General features: G+C 37.6%; 5 protein-coding genes, 1 long non-coding RNA gene and 1 other non-coding gene across 10 annotated transcripts; 4 read left to right on the top strand and 3 right to left on the bottom strand.

Annotated features, from left to right (window-relative positions):
• The first annotated feature begins 2,340 nt into the window (after positions 1-2,340).
• LOC136785193 (uncharacterized) lies at positions 2,341-3,168 on the top strand. The gene is made up of 5 exons (XM_066746206.1): positions 2,341-2,362; positions 2,406-2,495; positions 2,563-2,634; positions 2,703-2,873; positions 2,953-3,168. The coding sequence occupies exons 1-5, from the start codon at positions 2,341-2,343 to the stop codon at positions 3,159-3,161; spliced, it is 564 nt and encodes a 187-aa protein (XP_066602303.1). The 3' UTR covers positions 3,162-3,168.
• A 26-nt stretch (positions 3,169-3,194) lies between these two features.
• Positions 3,195-4,325, bottom strand: LOC136785190 (UPAR/Ly6 domain-containing protein rtv-like). The gene is made up of 3 exons (XM_066746201.1): positions 4,194-4,325; positions 3,759-3,926; positions 3,195-3,690 (listed from the first exon to the last, which is right to left on the bottom strand). Exons 1-3 carry the CDS (start codon positions 4,258-4,260, stop codon positions 3,488-3,490), a joined length of 438 nt encoding a protein of 145 aa, XP_066602298.1. The 5' UTR covers positions 4,261-4,325; the 3' UTR covers positions 3,195-3,487.
• A 345-nt stretch (positions 4,326-4,670) lies between these two features.
• On the bottom strand, positions 4,671-6,750 carry LOC136785192 (uncharacterized). The gene is made up of 8 exons (XM_066746205.1): positions 6,451-6,750; positions 6,278-6,381; positions 6,055-6,213; positions 5,906-5,976; positions 5,639-5,824; positions 5,418-5,551; positions 5,249-5,353; positions 4,671-4,837 (listed from the first exon to the last, which is right to left on the bottom strand). The coding sequence occupies exons 1-8, from the start codon at positions 6,599-6,601 to the stop codon at positions 4,671-4,673; spliced, it is 1,077 nt and encodes a 358-aa protein (XP_066602302.1). The 5' UTR covers positions 6,602-6,750.
• On the top strand, positions 5,095-5,201 carry LOC136785197 (U6 spliceosomal RNA). Its single transcript, XR_010824591.1, has one exon. It is a non-coding gene; the product is annotated as a U6 spliceosomal RNA (small nuclear RNA).
• A 437-nt stretch (positions 6,751-7,187) lies between the features above and the next one.
• Positions 7,188-10,299, top strand: LOC136785186 (protein lin-9 homolog). 4 transcript variants are annotated; one of them, XM_066746194.1, is made up of 6 exons: positions 7,188-7,277; positions 8,102-8,435; positions 8,526-8,831; positions 8,916-9,683; positions 9,770-10,016; positions 10,101-10,299. In XM_066746194.1, the coding sequence occupies exons 1-6, from the start codon at positions 7,259-7,261 to the stop codon at positions 10,290-10,292; spliced, it is 1,866 nt and encodes a 621-aa protein (XP_066602291.1). In that variant the 5' UTR covers positions 7,188-7,258; the 3' UTR covers positions 10,293-10,299. The 4 variants fall into 4 exon arrangements, with proteins under 4 accessions (XP_066602291.1, XP_066602294.1, XP_066602292.1 ...); XM_066746197.1 differs by lacking the exon at positions 7,188-7,277 and adding an exon at positions 7,382-7,438; XM_066746195.1 differs by lacking the exon at positions 7,188-7,277 and adding an exon at positions 7,505-7,789.
• Positions 10,300-10,321: 22 nt separating this feature from the next.
• On the bottom strand, positions 10,322-13,994 carry LOC136785187 (nuclear pore complex protein Nup50-like). Its single transcript, XM_066746198.1, has 5 exons — positions 13,652-13,994; positions 13,316-13,493; positions 12,340-13,229; positions 12,136-12,276; positions 10,322-12,057 (listed from the first exon to the last, which is right to left on the bottom strand). The coding sequence occupies exons 2-5, from the start codon at positions 13,478-13,480 to the stop codon at positions 11,751-11,753; spliced, it is 1,503 nt and encodes a 500-aa protein (XP_066602295.1). The 5' UTR covers positions 13,481-13,493; positions 13,652-13,994; the 3' UTR covers positions 10,322-11,750.
• Positions 13,995-14,272: 278 nt separating this feature from the next.
• LOC136785194 (uncharacterized) lies at positions 14,273-17,497 on the top strand. Its single transcript, XR_010824590.1, has 3 exons — positions 14,273-14,957; positions 17,310-17,342; positions 17,432-17,497. It is a non-coding gene; the product is annotated as an uncharacterized lncRNA (long non-coding RNA).
• The last annotated feature ends 417 nt before the right edge of the window (positions 17,498-17,914 follow it).

Here is a 17,914-nt window from a genome sequence, read left to right as displayed (position 1 = left end):
ATTTTCCTTCAATTTTTAGTCTCGAAACTTCAGAAAATTTCACACGATAAAAGATTGTATCAATCGGAAAATTTCTTAATGAATTTTTAGTAAATTTAAAAAAATCCGATTAGAAACGATGAAAAAAAGAATCTATAGTCATGCAATTAAATTTAAAATGAAAATTTAGAGGTAGTTTGACCAGAGTATAAAAATCTACCGAGGCTTTATTACCGGTGCTTGGAGCAGATTCGAGCAGACAGTTTTTATGTCGAAATCATCATTGTAAACTCTTGCGCTATATTCCAAGCGCGCGTTAGAGTAGCAAATACTCGACTATATTAGTATAGTGAATAGGATCGGATTATCGGCACTGCAGATGATGCTAGGGCCAATTTTCCATCAATCGCGTTCAATCTCGCCGCGGATACAGATCTCGACTGGCAGAGACTAATAGCTCAATCTCAGAAGCATTTCTGTATAGAAACTGCAGGCGAACGTGATCGAATCCAATCGACCACTAGTTGCTGAGAAAATCTGAAAACCCTGATGGGGGAAGAATAAATTTTCTCTATTCTTGATATACGTGTGTGAATGGTAATTAATAATAATGATAAAATATTTGCAACTTTTCGATGTTTCTCGCGTTACAATTTAATAAATTCGTCTTTTGTTAACTGCGGAGAGTCGTTGTAGAAAGTATTCGACTGAAACAATGAGATCTATATGTAAAAAATAGTATTTTTGAAATATATAAATAATTGACTCGATAAAAAATTGATTACACTTTGGAGACAATATTTACTAATTGATACAACAATAAGCTATTACCGCGCGAATCAACGTAAATTCCTAGTCACTTTTTGACGAACGAGAAGCTATAAAGAATAACTGAACTAATTAATTAAATATTCTAAATGGGTGCAAATAGTGAAAATTATATTGCCAGTCGATACGTGATAAAATATTATCTATTAATTTACTAATTATTGCTATTTTTATTTTTGTACATCCGCAAGATACAAAGCCACCGATTAGCATGGAGAGACGAAAGTATATTATTATTGCGTGGACTCGAGATCGAATCGATGAATTCAGCAAACCGGCTGCGTTTGATGCGAGCGCACGTGCAACTTTTGGTCCCGCGGGCCGCGAGTTGCGAGACTCGAGTCACATGACTCCCATGCAAGTCTGCGAGCGTGTCTTATGGCTCTGGCTGCTCTTGCCACACTCCAGTATACCTCGGATGAATTTATATACATAGATCTGCCTCGCAATCTGCTCATAACAAGCTTTTGGTGCTCCCAGATCTCATCCCAACCGTCGAATAAACTCTGCACAAATTCCACTTTCTTCTTATTTTCCTCCCTGTTTTCTCATTCCTCCTTTTTATACATTTTCTCCTGCCCTCCTGCATAATAAACTTTTGTATACAACAATCCTTTGCACCTTTCGCAATCGTTCGAGTCTTCGTCACATTCCTAAACAAGATTTTCATAAATTTGATTTGTTAAAACGATTTATTACCACACGCGAAAAATTGTGTCACGAGGGAGGCTGATAAGGAGAGATAATGGCGTAGGATTCCTTGCTGGACAACTGCCCACGGGTTTTCATTGTCTCGTCTGGTTTTCTACGATCCCGAGATACTCGCCAAATGTCTTTTTCTTCCCTTATGCACCGTAACACTCGTTTAAGTAACTCTTGATGGATTATTTTTTCAAGCAATCGCCTTGGCCTAGTTTTGGACTTATATACGAGCTTTGTTCCGCTTATGGTTAATTGCACTGCTCCGACGTGAATCATGGAAAAAAGAAATGGCCAGTGAGAGGATTTTTGACCATTACGGATCACCTTGAGGAATTATAGCTAATTGTATTTTCGACTGTCCTGGACTGGATCTGTATATAACTTCTGTAGAAATCTGCCTCAAACTGGCTCTGGAAAAAATGAACCAGAGCGCGAGGATTTTGTTCAGTTTTCTCTTTCTCCGTGTTACCAGGAAATCCGCTGGAAAAAACGCTTAGAATCCCATTTCGATATTGGGATTAAACGCAACCTGATCGAAAACTCGTTATCGTATTTTCCGTATAACGTTTCAGTTGTGACATTAACCCTCGGTTGCAGCACCGTGTTCGAGTTACAATTTTGCGGCACGTGGGTTGGGTCAACCTAGAATTTTTAATTATATTTATATATCGATATAGCGCATCAAGTTTGAAGTATTATTTTTTTTAATTTTTACTCTGGATTCTAAGAAAGGTAAAAATGCTTGAGTCATTCAGAGACTTTGGATATTTTAAAGAGAATTAAATAAAAAAATTCAAATTTAAATTTTATAAGTCAGCACTATATTTATAAATGTTAATTAAATTCATAAGCTGTTGTTTTTTTTCAGATTAAAATTATTACATTATTATCTCTAGTATTGGCTGTTCAATCAGCTCCACTCGCACGTGTTCACGTGAAATTCGTCTCTCCCCCCGACATATTCGAGCACGGATTCACGACTGATGGTACGAGACTAAAGAAAATTTTTATAATCACAGAACTTTAATAATTAACTGCAATACTTTTCTATAGGGGATAGAACGATCGAGCAGAAATCATTCGTTTCCATAGGACGTAGAAGTGCGTTTCCTTTGATCGATTTTGGTAATTAAATTTTTTCATAGAAATAATTTTTTTTTTTTTATTTAAAACTGAACAGTTAAAAATTTTAGGACAACGTCTGAAGCAGCAGAAGCCAAGTAGTAAAAATATATTCGTTAATCCACCAAAGACTCAATTCTTAAGGCCTACCGAATTTTATTCGTCCCATGTCGATGTAAATAATCTTGGATTCAGCTCGAGGAACACGGAGCACGTCACACCTGATTTCTCAAATGGATTAGGTATAAAAATCAATCTTACAGTTGGATCACCTCAATTAATTCTCGAGGATTGAATAGAATCTTAATTTTAATATTTCAGATTATCCCGACCCTCTGCTATTGATCGGAGAAGAAGCGATGCTGGCAATTAAATATCTATATGGCAAGGGAGAGCTCTTTTTCACCGATATTCCTCACGTTCGAGCGATTTTGCAAAACCAAGAAGAGAGACGACGGAACGGTTTGACACTGAACAGACTGGGGAGCCTGAGACGAGCTTCCCCATTCTACCTAAAATCCAAACACTAATTCAAGTACAAATCAACGTTACAACGAGTATATTTTCTCACTTAAGTTGTTTATTGTACACTGAACTCTATAAAAATCTCTCGCTCTGACTAATTATTATTCTAAAAGAAATCGCAAGTATTTCGTCGTGTTCGCTCATCATCAGTCTTTTACGCTGTATAGTTTAAATTATTTTCATCGAGAGACGTTGTTTTTTCTTGAAAATATACTTATATAGGGATTAGTACGACGTGTATGTACAGAAGTGAAGTGGATAAATACTATTACTGGCATTGAAATCTTTTCCTTAAAAAGAGGGAGAGGATCGCGATGGCGCGTTGGAATGTTTATACCAGCCATCTTGCGATACAGGACGTTAAAAATGTAATTATGAGGGTTTGTGGCCCGATCGCCGAACTGGCGTTGCAGAGGTCACCGAAACAAAGGCACATGTAAACTTTTCTGTAGTTCCAAACTGTGTAAGCACACCTCTCCTCTCCATCGTCTGGTCCTCTCTGAAAACACAATCTCTGCGTCGCCGTGCCATACTCTGCAAACGAAAGAATTTCTATATCAACGAATCCAGGTTAAATTAAACGAATATGGCCAGTAACGTACCATTATTTAAATTTTGACTCTCTATTATCTTGCCGCACCAACCGGATGCACAGGGCACGGAATCCACGCCTTTTTCCATTTCTATCTCGGTAGAATTCATCGTGAACGGATCCTTGCAAGATCCTAGCTCCCCCCTCGATCTGCAGTCCACGCATCTTCGAAGAATTCCTGTTGGAAGGTCATAGATTTTTTATTTTCAATTCTAAAGCCGGAAACGTTTCGAATCACAGAGGAAAGTGTAAAATGACAGAATTTTCAAATAAAATTTTAGCAATCGTTAGAGATAAATTGGGTATGGAGATTTTAGTGAATTATCGAAGAGAATAAGAGGCAAGCGTTTGCAGAGTCTCGTGTATATACACGGAACAATAAATGTGTCAACTATGCAGTGAGGAGTGAAAGTGAAAGAGCAAATTTTGCAGGAACTAGACTCACCGTTGCTTTCTCGAGGCACTAGGATACAGGAAAGGGCCAGGATCCAAATGGCACCCTTATGTTTCATTATAAATCGTCGATGCTCCTTTCTGTTCTTTGTTAATCGTCGAGGCAAATTGTGAGCCAGAGAGAACGGAGCACAGCCATTTTGAAACTAACCGAGAACTAACTCCCCGCGAACTGGCTTACCGTTATCTCCTTTCACTCACCTGCAAGGCCTTGCGAGTGAATATACATCAATATTCTCATCTAAGGGACATTGATTCCATATAGGATGAAATCGTAAGTGCAATATAATTGCATTTTTTCTCATTAACATTAAGAATAAAAAATTAAAATAGACAGAATTATAATTTTTAATTGCTTATGACAATAAAATAAAACTTAAATTAGCTTAAATATAAATCATATTGGTTGAGCTGATTTGTTTGTTATTGTAAGGAACAAATTCTTAAGGTCTTTCATCCTTATCATTCGTCAATCCGAGTAAAATGCCACCTTTTCTTCGTTCTTAGCTGCTATTGCTTCATAACTTTTTATTTCGAATTTATCTCTCTCCCTGCATGCCAGAACCAAGCCTCCGCAATAACAAAACGAAGTTAGTAAAAATATGACGGCCAGATACACCATGTGCCGTAAAAAGGCTGTGGAAGAAAATAAAATTTATTTTTAAACATTGTGCCAAATGAGAGAAATGCCGCGTCTGAGGGTTCTCGATCTAACGGACAGATGGCGCTCGCAGCAGTTTAAAAAACCTTGACCGTAACCCTCTCGAAGAAGCGCCTCGAACCGATTAGTTCAGGGACTGGCCGATAGGTGACGAAGAGGATGAAACCTTCTCTCACTAGTGACAGGAAGAGCTGTCGCTTGGTATATATAGCGGCAAAATCTCTTACCAGTCGTACTTGCTTCGGCAGTACATATACTAAAATTGGAACGATACAGAGAAGATTAGCATGGCCCCTGCGCAAGGATGACACGCAAAATCGTGAAGCGTTCCACATTTTTTGCACAACTTTTGCTTGAAATAAAATTAATTTAAGCATATTAATTACCCTCTGTTAAAAGTTTGGACTTGGAGACAACGATGACGGTGACTTGCATCATACTGGCCTTATCCACGTAACAAGTGTAATTGCCTTGTTCGTCACGAGACACGTCTAATTTCAATGAATTTCAACCATTGGTGGCATCGTTCTAATTAACGCCAATAGCGATATATACCTATGAGGTAAAGTGTGGAAAATGTGTCGACCATGACACGTGCCTCCGGATCTTTCTTGCGAAACGAACGACCGGTCCCTTTTTTCAATTCTAATGAATCTTTCTTCCAAATGACATTATTTTCCATAGTGGCCCTGTCAGCATAATTCGTTAGAATTCAGTTTGATCAGTCGAGCGAGTAGGATTTAATATAATATAAAATAATCAACAATGTTTATTACTCAGGGCACGCTATAGTCAAATGTGCTCCTTCGGCTAACACACGCTGCGTCTTGTATTTAAATCTTTGCCGCTTCTTTGTTTTTTTCTCTCTCGGACAGTTCTTACACTTTTCCTCCAGTATGAATTCTGGCAGATATCTTATAGCGCTACTGATACCTGGAAATTCTTGTTTCAGCAACACTGATCTAAAATATTATCCGATTCATATGAATTACGTCACGAAATTTTATATATTTATTTATATTTTTGTTTCATGTAAAACTGACTTGCAGGGGAGAAGTGGAGATTTGCGAAAAAAATCAAAGAGAAATTTATTCTTTGGCTGTATTTCAGAAGTCTACAGTATCGGTAAAAAGTGGGTAGAAAGATATAATTTATTCATGCGAATATTTTTTGTGATTACAATACGGTTTACCGTATTCATTTGACGTTTCAGTCTGCAATAGCCTATCCTTGTTCTAATTCCATGCCGTCGAATGCATTTCTCGCATTTACCCCAAGACCCCCATTCCGAAATCACTTCTAGTATTATACCCTCATTTCTAATATCAACTAGATCGTCCATTCTGGAAACCTAGGGGAAGAGAGAAAAAAATCAATAGCGCATGAACGCACTTGAACAAATTTGGTAAACTTACGGCAAAGCGCGTTGTGACGGACGCCAAATTTATTTCACGATATTTTCCCCAATCAGTGAGATTTCCCCTTTCCGTAAAAATATCAGATTGATCTTTAAATATCGCTAAACAAACACAAGGAACAATAATATAAGCACGGGTAAGCCCACGATAAAGAGCTAGTCTATTCTTACGTTCGAGTCTAAAATTAAATTTGTTTTCAGTTTCCTGGCCTTCCTTCCCGTGGCACCGATAAATACCAGCATCTTTTAATTCGAAATCCCTAATTACCAAAATCAGAGAATCAGTTACGTGGACTCTGTTTAACGTAGCATTATTGTTCATCCCTATCTCCACTTCCGTTTCCGGATTCGTCTGATAACGATCTTGAAAATACCAGATTTTTGGCTGATTCTCGTTTTCCTCATTACAAAATTGGCATTCCAGCGCTACAGTCGTATTGATCACAGCGTTTACAAGAAAATAGTCGTCAAGCTCCTCCGAAGTGACTAATCTCTCCTTATCTCTACAGTATTTCTTAATATCTGGTCGAACATCCACGCAACCTACTACCTTGGCATAGAATATAAAATAAAGTATAAGCCGGAACATTACAGTGTGCATGCGTGCAGCTATAGGTTTTCAAACTTTTTAAATCAATTTAAATAACAATGAGATGTTAGAAACGCGTGGAAATGGACGCTATTTTTCAATTGTGGTTGTATTCGCGCTAGACGCTATGCTGTTTTCTAAGTAACTTTTATGATCCCTTATAAATAGCGTCTGTGATATTTTCAATGGAAATCCCGCTCTGAGAAGGCTTCCTTGTACCGTTATTCAAGTATTTAGTATTGGCTGACGCCATTCTTGGACTATCTTTTCACCTTTAACTTTGGGAACGAAACGGAAAAGAACCGTTTATGAGTGGTAACGAAACGACAGACGGAGAAGCTTGGCGGAAACACGGAAACACGTACCCATGATGCATCAGTAAACACCAACATGGCGAACACGATTGAAAGTGAGTGAAATTCCCAGAGTTTTTGATAAAATTAAAACAAGAAAAAGATACTTAAACATAAAATTGAGTATATAGTAGCAATTTAAGTTTCACGCTTCGATATCACAAGCAAGAATTTGTTTCCTAATCGCGTCAATATCTTTATAGTTGATGTTTGAATTGTTGTAAGAAAGATCTGGTTTAAAATTTCAAAAATGACCAATACACAATTCAAGCGGGACGGCAAATATCTCCATCGAGCAATTTTTGTTTTCTCATGAAATTGTCCTGTTGCATTAGATTTCCGTTAGAGATGAATAGTTGTAGCGTTATTAACTTGTGTTGCTTCGAATTTCATATCAACGCGCGCATAAAACTCTTATGTTTACGGGACAAGATCAAAGTTTGGTTATGTTAGATTTCAGATGTCAGAAGTTGGGCATATATTCTAATTTGTCGTCAACTTTTTTATTTTATGGGATACGAGTTGCGGGAATACTTTTTCGCGAAGTGTAATCTGCCATAAATGGACTGTACGTTCAATTGTTCTGAAAACTTATTTAAAAAGATAACTACAATTTCTGAGTTTAAATGAGTATCAATTTGAAGAAGCTGATTGGCTATATAATTTGAAAATACTCCAAATATAAATACGAATTATCAACATAAGCTACATCCTTCAGCCTAACTAATTTTTTCTTATAAATTCTCTCACACTAATTTTTTTGTGCTTTAAGTCATAATTAGTAATAATTGGTAAAAGTAGAACTATTAGAAAATGATCTGTGAAATTGTAAGTATATATTTGTCTTTAAATGTTTAACAATGCAGTATTTTTTTTGCAGATGAATCTGCTGAGACTTTATTATCCATAAAAAATGGAGGCTACCCCAATGTCGATGAAATTAAAACAGAAATAATGGATGAAGATACTATGGATATGGATGATCAGCAAATGTCAAATCATTCAATGTATTCCAGCATGGAAGCTGAGGAATCTGAACCACTGCCTGAACTTGGGCTAGCGGCTTTGGGTCTGCAAAGAGTGGGAACAAAACCACCAAAACCAAGCCCAACACAGCCAGTGCAAGTTTTGAATCGGAGGGGAATGCCTGCTAGAATAAGGAAAAAAAATAAGTTATTTTATGATGACATTTTAGTTAATCATCCACATCACCGGTAAATTTCCAATTATGTAATTTTTATTTTAAAGCTGTAATTTCATCATTGTATCTAACTAGTGATAATGTTTTGTTTCTTTTTTTTTAGTATTAAAAAAGATCCTTCGAGTATTGACATAAAGCAATCACCGAGGAAAATGCAAAGATTATCTCCAAGTAAGAAGCAAAATAAAATATCAAATGAGCCAAAGAAGAATAGCAATACTTCTACTCATCATTCTCCTCATACACCTACACAACTGAAGCAAGAGAAGGGTGGTGATAAATTAATACAGCCACCTTCTCCTGATAGAAAAATTGGCCAAAAAATAGGCATGAGACTCAGAAACTTGTTGAAACTACCCAAAGCTCACAAGTGGGTCTGTTATGAATGGTTTTATAGCAATATCGACAAGTGAGTAAATACATAAATCCTCCCCTTAGTTGATCCGTAGTATAATTTTTATTTAATTTAATAAATCCTTTTTTTTGCCCACAGAACATTATTTGAAGGAGATAATGATTTCATGATATGCTTGAAAGAATCTTTTCCACAATTGAAAACTCGTAAGCTTACAAGAGTTGAATGGTGTAAAATAAGGCGTATGATGGGAAAGCCAAGAAGATGCTCGCAGTCCTTCTTTGAGGAAGAGAGACGAGAATTAGAAAGAAAAAGGCAAAAAATAAGGATGTTACAGCAAAGAAAAGCAGCTGATATAAATAGCTTTAAAGATTTACCACCAGAAATTCCATTGCAATTAGTGATTGGCACTAAAGTGACAGCTAGATTAAGGAAACCACAGGATGGTTTATTCACTGGGAGTATAGATGCTGTGGACACTAGCAATAATACTTATAGAATTACATTTGAAAGAGCTGGGCTTGGAACGCACAGCGTTCCGGACTACGAGGTCCTGTCAAATGAACCACCCGAAACGGTTAGCGTCGCCTCGTTTGCTCAGAAATTTAGGCCTAGACATGTACAATATGTGCCTTCACCTCCGTATGCTATGAAACTCATGTCACCGAGATTAAATAACGATCCGTTAATTTCTAATGCTTCTGTATCTTTGCCCAAAAAATCCCATATCGGTGGAACCATGAACGGGTATCCATTGAAGTTGTTAGAATTTATGGTGAAAGTCAGTAAAATATTATCTGCTAAAAAGATTAAGATAAAAAAACTGAAGGAAATGAATAGTGAAGCCGAAAGAAAGAGATCCTTCGGCGAATCCCTCACGTCGGATTTTCAACGAAGATATGCGGGGTATGTTTTATTCTCTGGTCGCCTTAATTTGTCAATTGGAATATTTTAGTTTGCAACTTTCTCATATATTTGTTTTTGCTTTGCAGAATTGTGGTAGAGCTGGAAAAAATGAATATTTCGTTGCAAGATTATTTGAATGATGTTCAAGAATTGTGTCAAGAGATGGCACCGGAACCAAGCGTAGCTGCTATGTTAGCACCGTCTCATTTACGCGAAAAATGCAAACAGGAATCTTCTGATATGGTTGCTAGAATTAATTTAATGTCGGAAAAAGAACCTGGAAAAATGAACCAACTGGTTACTGATCTGATGGCTCTATTATTGCAGGTCAAGGTATGTATTCAGATTTTATATATTTGAATTAGTATTTTCTTAATAATTGTCCATAAAATGTTAATCTTTAATTTCTCTTTTCAGAGTCTATCCGATTCAGATAAAAATGCGTATGAACTGAAAGTATTACAAGGTACAATGGAGCAAATTAGATCTAAATTGACTCCACAAAATCAACAAGTATTTCAGAATTGTGTAGAGATTCATATGCAACACATTCAATTAGGCTTAGGACAAATAGGCGCTCTAACACCGTTCATGGCTCAAAAAGCTTAACAAATCACTTTGGATATCAAAATTATTTTTATCACATTAGACTGCAGATTTTATTGTTTTATAAAGAGTCATGTGTATTTGAGCATATGCACATATATTTAGCTGTATATAGAAAACTTTAAAAGATCTCTAATATTGAGGTGTATAAAGAAGTTTTAAAAAGATAAATATGCAAATAACTTCAGTGGCATTAATCATAATATGCATAGAAATCAAACACTATGCAGTTTATATTGCATAAAAATTTGTGTACAGCCGTATGCTTTATAAATTAAGAGATGTATTAAATATAAAATTGGCTATGATATATATGAGAGTATAAAATAACTTAAAACTGATATGGTAGTTAATTATATAAATTAAGTAGATAAAAATCAGAGACTTGAGTGTATATATAAAGTAATGATGAATGCCACTATTGGAAAAATTTGCACCAATTAATGTATAATCAAAGTAAGAGAGATGTGTCACTTTGATGGCATGGATGAATTTCAAATGTACAGCTCTATACAAGTTTTATAGGTATCCAAATTATGCAATCATAACTATTGTACATTGCTTACTTTAATGAATCATTTTTCTTATATAAAAGATAGAACTAGACTGACACGTTACTTCTATTATTCATTATATATATTTAAACGTTTACAATTCAGAGTGTTATAATACTTAAATCTCGAGTTCAGAATAACATGTATATCTATATTACGTAGGTTTTGAGTTTTGTTAAAAAGCAATGAAACTTAAAATTTAATAAATCACATTGTTCAAATTAAAACCAAGAATTTTCATATACTAAACCCTTATAACTGAAAGCAGAATAGCTTTTCACAAATGGTAATTTATTAATTTATATACAAATATCTTATATAATATTGCTTATTACTTTACATACATACAATGGCAACTCTTTTTACGAAAACAGTTCTTTATGCTTTCACAGTACTCTTATCCAGCATTAGTTATATTCAAAATGTAAATTACTACTTTCGTAAGTAAACGGTGTGTATAAAATAAGTTAAATATTTCTAATACCTATCATTATTTCCTATTTTGGAGGAAATTAGAAACATTAGAAACTGTAACAATTTACCATACAACATTAGGAAAAATACAGAGTTTTAATGGACAATGCATGTAGACTGCATTATATAATTTTAATTAAAAATTTAATCAATAGGAGGATATGAAATTTTAGTATAAATGTACATCACATATACAACTTTCTTACCATCATTGAACCTTGATCTTTTCTAAACACTCGATTGAAGAAATAACAGCGAGGAAACATTTAGCAAATTTCGTTGCTAAATTATACCGCTAAATTTAAAAAGTATGAGGTTTAAATTTCTTCGTACTTTTAAAGAATTGACATCAGAATGAAAAGAAAAATGAGTTTGTCGCCATAACAAAATTCTGAGTAAAAGTGAGAGTCTACTCAGTTATAAAATTACTACTCTATTTCTTATGCTTATCAAGTGTTTCCATTAATTCATCAGCCTGCTCTTCAGTTTTTACTCTTAATAAAATAGGTGTAGGTGGTGGATTGGAGTCCGGCATTGGCAGACATACTATCATGACAGTATTCTTATTCATACGTTTCGTTGGGATACTCTCGGTCAATAACGTATTCAATAATATATTGCCAAGCGCTGTGTCCGCGCGCACAATCAATTGTGTTTTGCCGTTCGGTGTTGGCTTCAAGAATAAATTACCTATTCCTCGTTCGCTAAAGCTTGCATCCTTCTTCACAAAAACTTTGCACCTGAAAGAATGTTTGTTTAAATTTTTTTAAATTCTATGACATTTTAAGAAAAATGATTTCTTTTTTCAATTTTTGTACCTTTGTTCGTACACTGCTCCTTCCTCTGTAACCGGCTTAAAATCTGGTTTTGGGGGCTCGTCATCTTCATCTTCATGCTCGTTCTTTTCTTCGGTTTCTGGCGGCTTCACTGCTTGCGCACCAAATGTAAATGGCTTGTTGCTATAGAACAAAATATTTATGAAAAACTCAATATTGAGTAAAATGTTAATATATTATTCTTACCCTCCAAAGCTAAAACCAGCCGCTGTCGTATTAGCGCTCGAGGATTGTCCAAAACTAAATGTAGCTGAGCGTGCCATTGAAAAAATGGGTGCTTTGTTCTCAGTTTTTGCGTCTGCTTCTTTAGCATCTGTTTTTTTGAAGAATGGATTTTGTTCAGAGCTTACATTGCCAAAAATACTCTTTGCCTCAGTATTACCAAAAATGGATTTTGATTGATCAGATTTCTGCTCAGTGCTGAATATTGACTTAGTACTAGCAGCAGGTCCTTTATCCAAATTTGCAAATATTGATGCAGAAGTGTTTACGTTACTAAAAATCGACTGTTCGGATTTTTTTTCAGTATCAGTCACAGGTTTGATAGATTCTTTTGTAGAATCTTTATTATCTAATGTTCCATCCAGTTTTGTCACCTCCTCAACTTCCTTGCTTCCAAGCAAACTTTTAGATGTTCCTAAGCTATTCGAAGCTGAATTTGACTTATTATTTTCTGATTCAATATCTTTTAAATATCTTTCATAATCACGGAATATGGGTGTTAAAATACAAAATGGATTTTCATCAACATGTGTCTTAATCCATTGAGCAACACTTTCATTGAGTCCTTTTAGCTTAGCAAAGTAATCAGAAGACTTTTTAAAAATCTTATCTTCTTTTGGTTCAGATTTTTGTGTTGATACTGTACTGGATGATAATGATGCTTTTGTATTTTCTAATTTTTCCCCGCCATTTTCATTAGTAGTAGTGGTACCATTGCTAGCATTAGTTTTAAATATGTTACTAGATGAAGCATTATTAGAAGTACTGGTATTAGATAGAAAATTAAAATTGGAATTTGTTGCCGGAGTGCTGTTGAAGCTGGCCAATGATTTGAATACATTTTTCACATTGCTCTGGAACAAAAAGAAATAAAGTCATAAATTTAATAGTTAATATAACATTTGAAACCATATGGAAACGACATAGTATAATATCTCACATCTCCTCCTGTGGGACCTGTTATACGACGTTTGCCAAACCTTATCACTCTTTTTTGAATCTCATCATCACTAGCTCTAGCGAAGGTTCCTACTTCCTCGGGTATTTCCTCCTTATGCCAATTATCCTGATTTAACTCAGAGGGTGCTGATCTTTTTGAGGTCATCCTCTATTGGAATCTGCAAATAGGGAAAAATAATTGATTTGTTAAAAATCAAAAGTTTCTAATGCCTGCTAAGCACTAACTAATTTAATCATAATATAACCTCAAATATGAGTGTTACTCGTTGCAATTATGTTTTAAGAAGTACAGAAAAAACTTGAGCAAGAAACTTACAAGAGCGCACGTTGAATATTTGTCGAGGTAATGAAGTTAGCTTAATATATATTACTAATTTAAAGTAATTAACGCCAATAAAGATTGGAATATTTTTGCAGTACAGTACGTTGAGTACAGTCAACACATTAGCGTGCGTTGTGCGTATTGCGCAAAAGCGAGCCGTTTCACCGCGCTTTCAGGACTGTGCAAAGAAATCTCCTTAGCTTTTTTAAAAAAAAATCCTTTAACCGTAAAAATTATCTGCTCAATTCGTAAAAAACTTTTCAACCTATTTTCTAATAAAAGAAGCTTAATTTTTCAGCTCATTTATTCACCCATCATGGAGGACTACGACTTACGAGCAAAGCCCATTGCATTCTATGCATGTACTACGTGTACTACTATGTAGTGTACCAGTATGAAAACTAATATGGAAGCTAATAAATTGTAGAAATGTTGTAGTTTAGTAAAATTTGTACAAGAAAAGGATTTGTAAGAAGAATAAATACATCGGTGAAGCTACGTAGTAATGAACAAAGTTGTGATTTTATGAGGGAGTAAGACATCATATAGGTAGAGTTTTGAGAAGGTTTAGAAACGAAAAAAAGAAAACGCATGAAAGAGGGAAGGGAAGTTTAGTTGACCGGCGCGTAGAATACGCTCCTGGTTGTGATTATTGGTAAAATAGTAATGCTTGATGGAGCTCATCTGCTTGTAATAAGAATCTTAGTAAATCGACAGAATTTATAGCGTGGCTGAACCAATTGTTTAAGGATAAAGGATTTCTAACCTATAGAGATTTATGCGAGTGTTGCAAATTAGATGTCTTATGGGGCACCTATGGCGATTGTTACGTCCTTGTGCGATTTGCGCGCTCTCTTACTTTCGCCAGTCTCACTTGTGCTGTCTTTCTTTAGCTATCTTTTTCTTTCTCGCGGCACTATACTACTATACAACGCTGCTGCGTGCGCTGATAGGGTTTCTTGTGTCACGAGAGTGCGCCCCAGTAGATTGGTAGTCGCATTGGTCGCTTCTGTCGTGCCGCCAGGCGAGCGGAGCGGCTAAACTGGCCAAGTGCCGTGCGGTCGCTCGAGGTGTTCGTATCTGGTGCGCGTGTACGCCGGATCAGGACAACGGCAACAATCCGGGTAACCTAGAGAGTCTCGGTCGTGAAAGAGTGCCTCGTATCATCTTTGACGAAGCTTTCGTTCACAGTGCATCGCTGAAACGGAGCAAATCAGGAAACATGGAGATTTCCAAGAGCCTCCAGCAGGAGATTCTAGCGGTGCAAAACAAGCTGAAAAACGCCATACGCGATCATCAGGTGAGACACCGCTTCATATACTATATCTGTGTAGTAACAGGCCCAGTGCGTGAGTTTCGATAACGATTCTATCCAGCTATATATGCCATTGCCAGCAATGAACTGGTGCGCTCGCGACAAAGGGAGGGAGAGGGGAGGGAGAAGGAGGGAGAGAGGTCTAGCCTCTTCTTCTCTTTCTCTCTTTTTCTCTTCGTTTCCCTACAAACGTCCCCCTTTAACTCCGCTCCTCGTCCGTTTCCCTCCACTGGCAACTTCAAAACTTTCTCACAAATTCTTCCATCGTCGTTCCAAACTTCGCCCTACGATCTCAACGAGCTTCCTTCTCCGCCTCCCCCCCCCCCCGCGATTAATACGTCATTAACAATCCAACAAATTTTGTCCGCATCCTCCGACTCTTCCACCCAATCTTTTCCCTCTTTATCTCTCGCTTCTTCAACAATCAGGATCGTGCGAATACGCGCCGATCCAGTCACGCTCTTTGATTGGTCGAGCGGAAAACCCGCAATACTTCGGCCAAGCTCGGATTAATTAAGCGCGCTATCTTCCATTTAGATTTATTAGAAGAATACAAGATTCGGGTGCGCTGAAGCAGCAGCGAAGCGAGGCTTTCGTGAGTTGTGCAAAAGTTCGCCGGGCGAAAGTTTTGTGGTAAACAAGCGGAAGTTTGGTTATTCGCGAACTTCTGGATCGAATCGATTTTTGCTCCGGGAGAGATTTCCTTGTTTTTTTTTGTTGCCGAGGCCAGGAGATCCCCGCAGGACGAAGGCTAACTGGTGGGCAGACCTTAACCTTCATCGAGTGCTACGACCGATGCGACTGCGACGCGTGACTTTGAGAGAGACTCCATGCTACCCCCCCCCCCCCCCCTCTCCTTCGTTCCATAGTCCTGTGTACACGGCTGGAGTAAACTCGTAAATGTAGATTTCATTACTAGAGGATCCTGCTCTTTGTTCCTTTTGACTGCATTCGCACCGATGCATCGACCTTCGTCAACTTTCCCTGGTCGAATCGTCACCTGCTCCCCCTTTCGCGACTCTTACGATCCTCCCAATCTTTTGCCCGTCGAGAGTCGTCCCCCCTCCCCCTTACTTTATTTACCATAGCGGAGCCTCGAGACTCATCCAGTTTTCCAAACAAATAGAATTCTTCGAAGAAACAAGTTATCGTTGATTAATTAACCCGAAATTCCCCGAACAAGGACCATTTTACCAGAAACGAATTGCACTTTTCGCAGCTCCCACGTATATATTTATATAGGTTCTGATCGAGCCAGAATGTTGCTTCGATAAGTCTCGTGAGAATCGAGGAATCGATAATTTAGGAAAATCGAGATATCGCGCTTCAAGCGAGTCTATTGATATATATATATATATATATACACCAAAGTGTATATAACGCGGACGACGATGAGAAGGTGGAGGAGTACTGCGGAAAGCCCTCCCCCCCCCCCTCCCTCTCAAATGTGTGAGGATCGTTATTGCAGAAAACTGCAGGACAAAACGAGATGCCTCTTTATAGAGAAGCTGCGCGCTCTGCTCGGTTCCCGCCAATAAGCTATAGAGCGATGCTGCTTTACACGCATTCCCCGCTGGGATGGCACCCTGTTATTCAATCAATAACTTAGCGCCGTTGAAGAAACTCCGCAAACTTTCATCGAATTACCCCAGGATCATTTGCCTCGCAACGTGAAAGGTCGCACAGCGCGCTTTTCAATTGGGAGTTTGAAAAGGCGCGTTCGACCTGGCATCATCGGCGTTTTCAGCCGCAGTTACGAAAGCTTCCCCGGCGTGTAACGAGAGCGAAGTCTAGCTGGAGCAACTTTTAAATGGCAGTCCGCGCATTCTCAATGTTATTTTGTGAAAGCAGTCGTGCGCACGTTGCCCGTGCATATATAGAGATCGCTCGCTAAAAGCACGCTAGATCCTTCGAGATAAATTTTTCACGTCGCTCGTCATTCTCCACAACTTTTCCTTTCCCACTTTCATGCGGAAAAACTTTGCTCACCCCCGACTATCTTGTATATTGTAATTAACCAGGCTCGTCGCTAATGAGCCGGACGATTCTCATATTTCCCAAAACTTACCTCAATACGCTTTCAATCACAACGCACCACCTTTCTTCTTCGTAATTTTACAGTTCCTCGCTATGAACTTTTATTGTTCTATATATAATCCCTCTTTTGTATTCGGAAGACTCGTCGAGTTACCTTTTCTTACCTGCTGGTGTATCGATGCGTGGGCCACGCTAGGGTGACCATAAAATCACGGAAAAGTTTAATGAAGGATTGTAAACCCGCGCTAAATTACCGTTAATCTTTTATCTAACTGGTTACTCTATATTTATTGTTCGCAGGCCTGCGTGATGAAGCTAAAGGATGACCCAAGCGTAAGTTTCTTGTTTTATTATTTCACATAACACTGTTTCTTTGAAAACCTATAAAATTATTAATAATACCTTTCTCTATTCTATTGCAGAATACGGATGTTCTCGGGCGGATTCACGAGATCCAACTGCACATCGTGTCGTTGGGGAGGTGCCAGGTAAGTTGATATCGGCTTGTTTATCTCGAAGCGAACCTTTTAATTGATACGAGCGAAGGAGATGAATTAGCATGGAGAAGAGAGCGTTTTGTAGGAATATTCATAATACAAGAGGGTGGGGAGGGGGGGGGGGTAAATACTGGGAATATAAAGTTTAGGAGGAGTCGGGTGGACGTGAAATCCAAGATGGCAGAATCGATAATTCAGGCTGGACTGGTCGAAAAAAGATTCTCGTGGGGAGCGTTTGTATATGGGTATTGGCCAAACGCAAACTAATCGACGTTGTACGATAATTCTACCTGGTGTCTGTCTGTACGTGCGCCAATCGGGCAAGGTCAGGCTAAAAGGCTCATGTTGCCTATATAAATGGGAGCCGTGCTCTTGCTCGATCAAAGAAATATCGATAATTGTGAAAGG

Source organism: Prorops nasuta, unplaced genomic scaffold (assembly GCF_024137725.1).
Source record: "Prorops nasuta isolate Cenicafe-Biocafe unplaced genomic scaffold, Cenicafe_Pnas_1.2 PNAS00186, whole genome shotgun sequence".
Taxonomy (NCBI): Eukaryota; Metazoa; Arthropoda; class Insecta; order Hymenoptera; family Bethylidae; genus Prorops; species Prorops nasuta.
The sequence above is the reverse complement of the archived record's forward strand: the minus strand, read 5'-3'. Positions and strand labels throughout refer to the sequence as shown.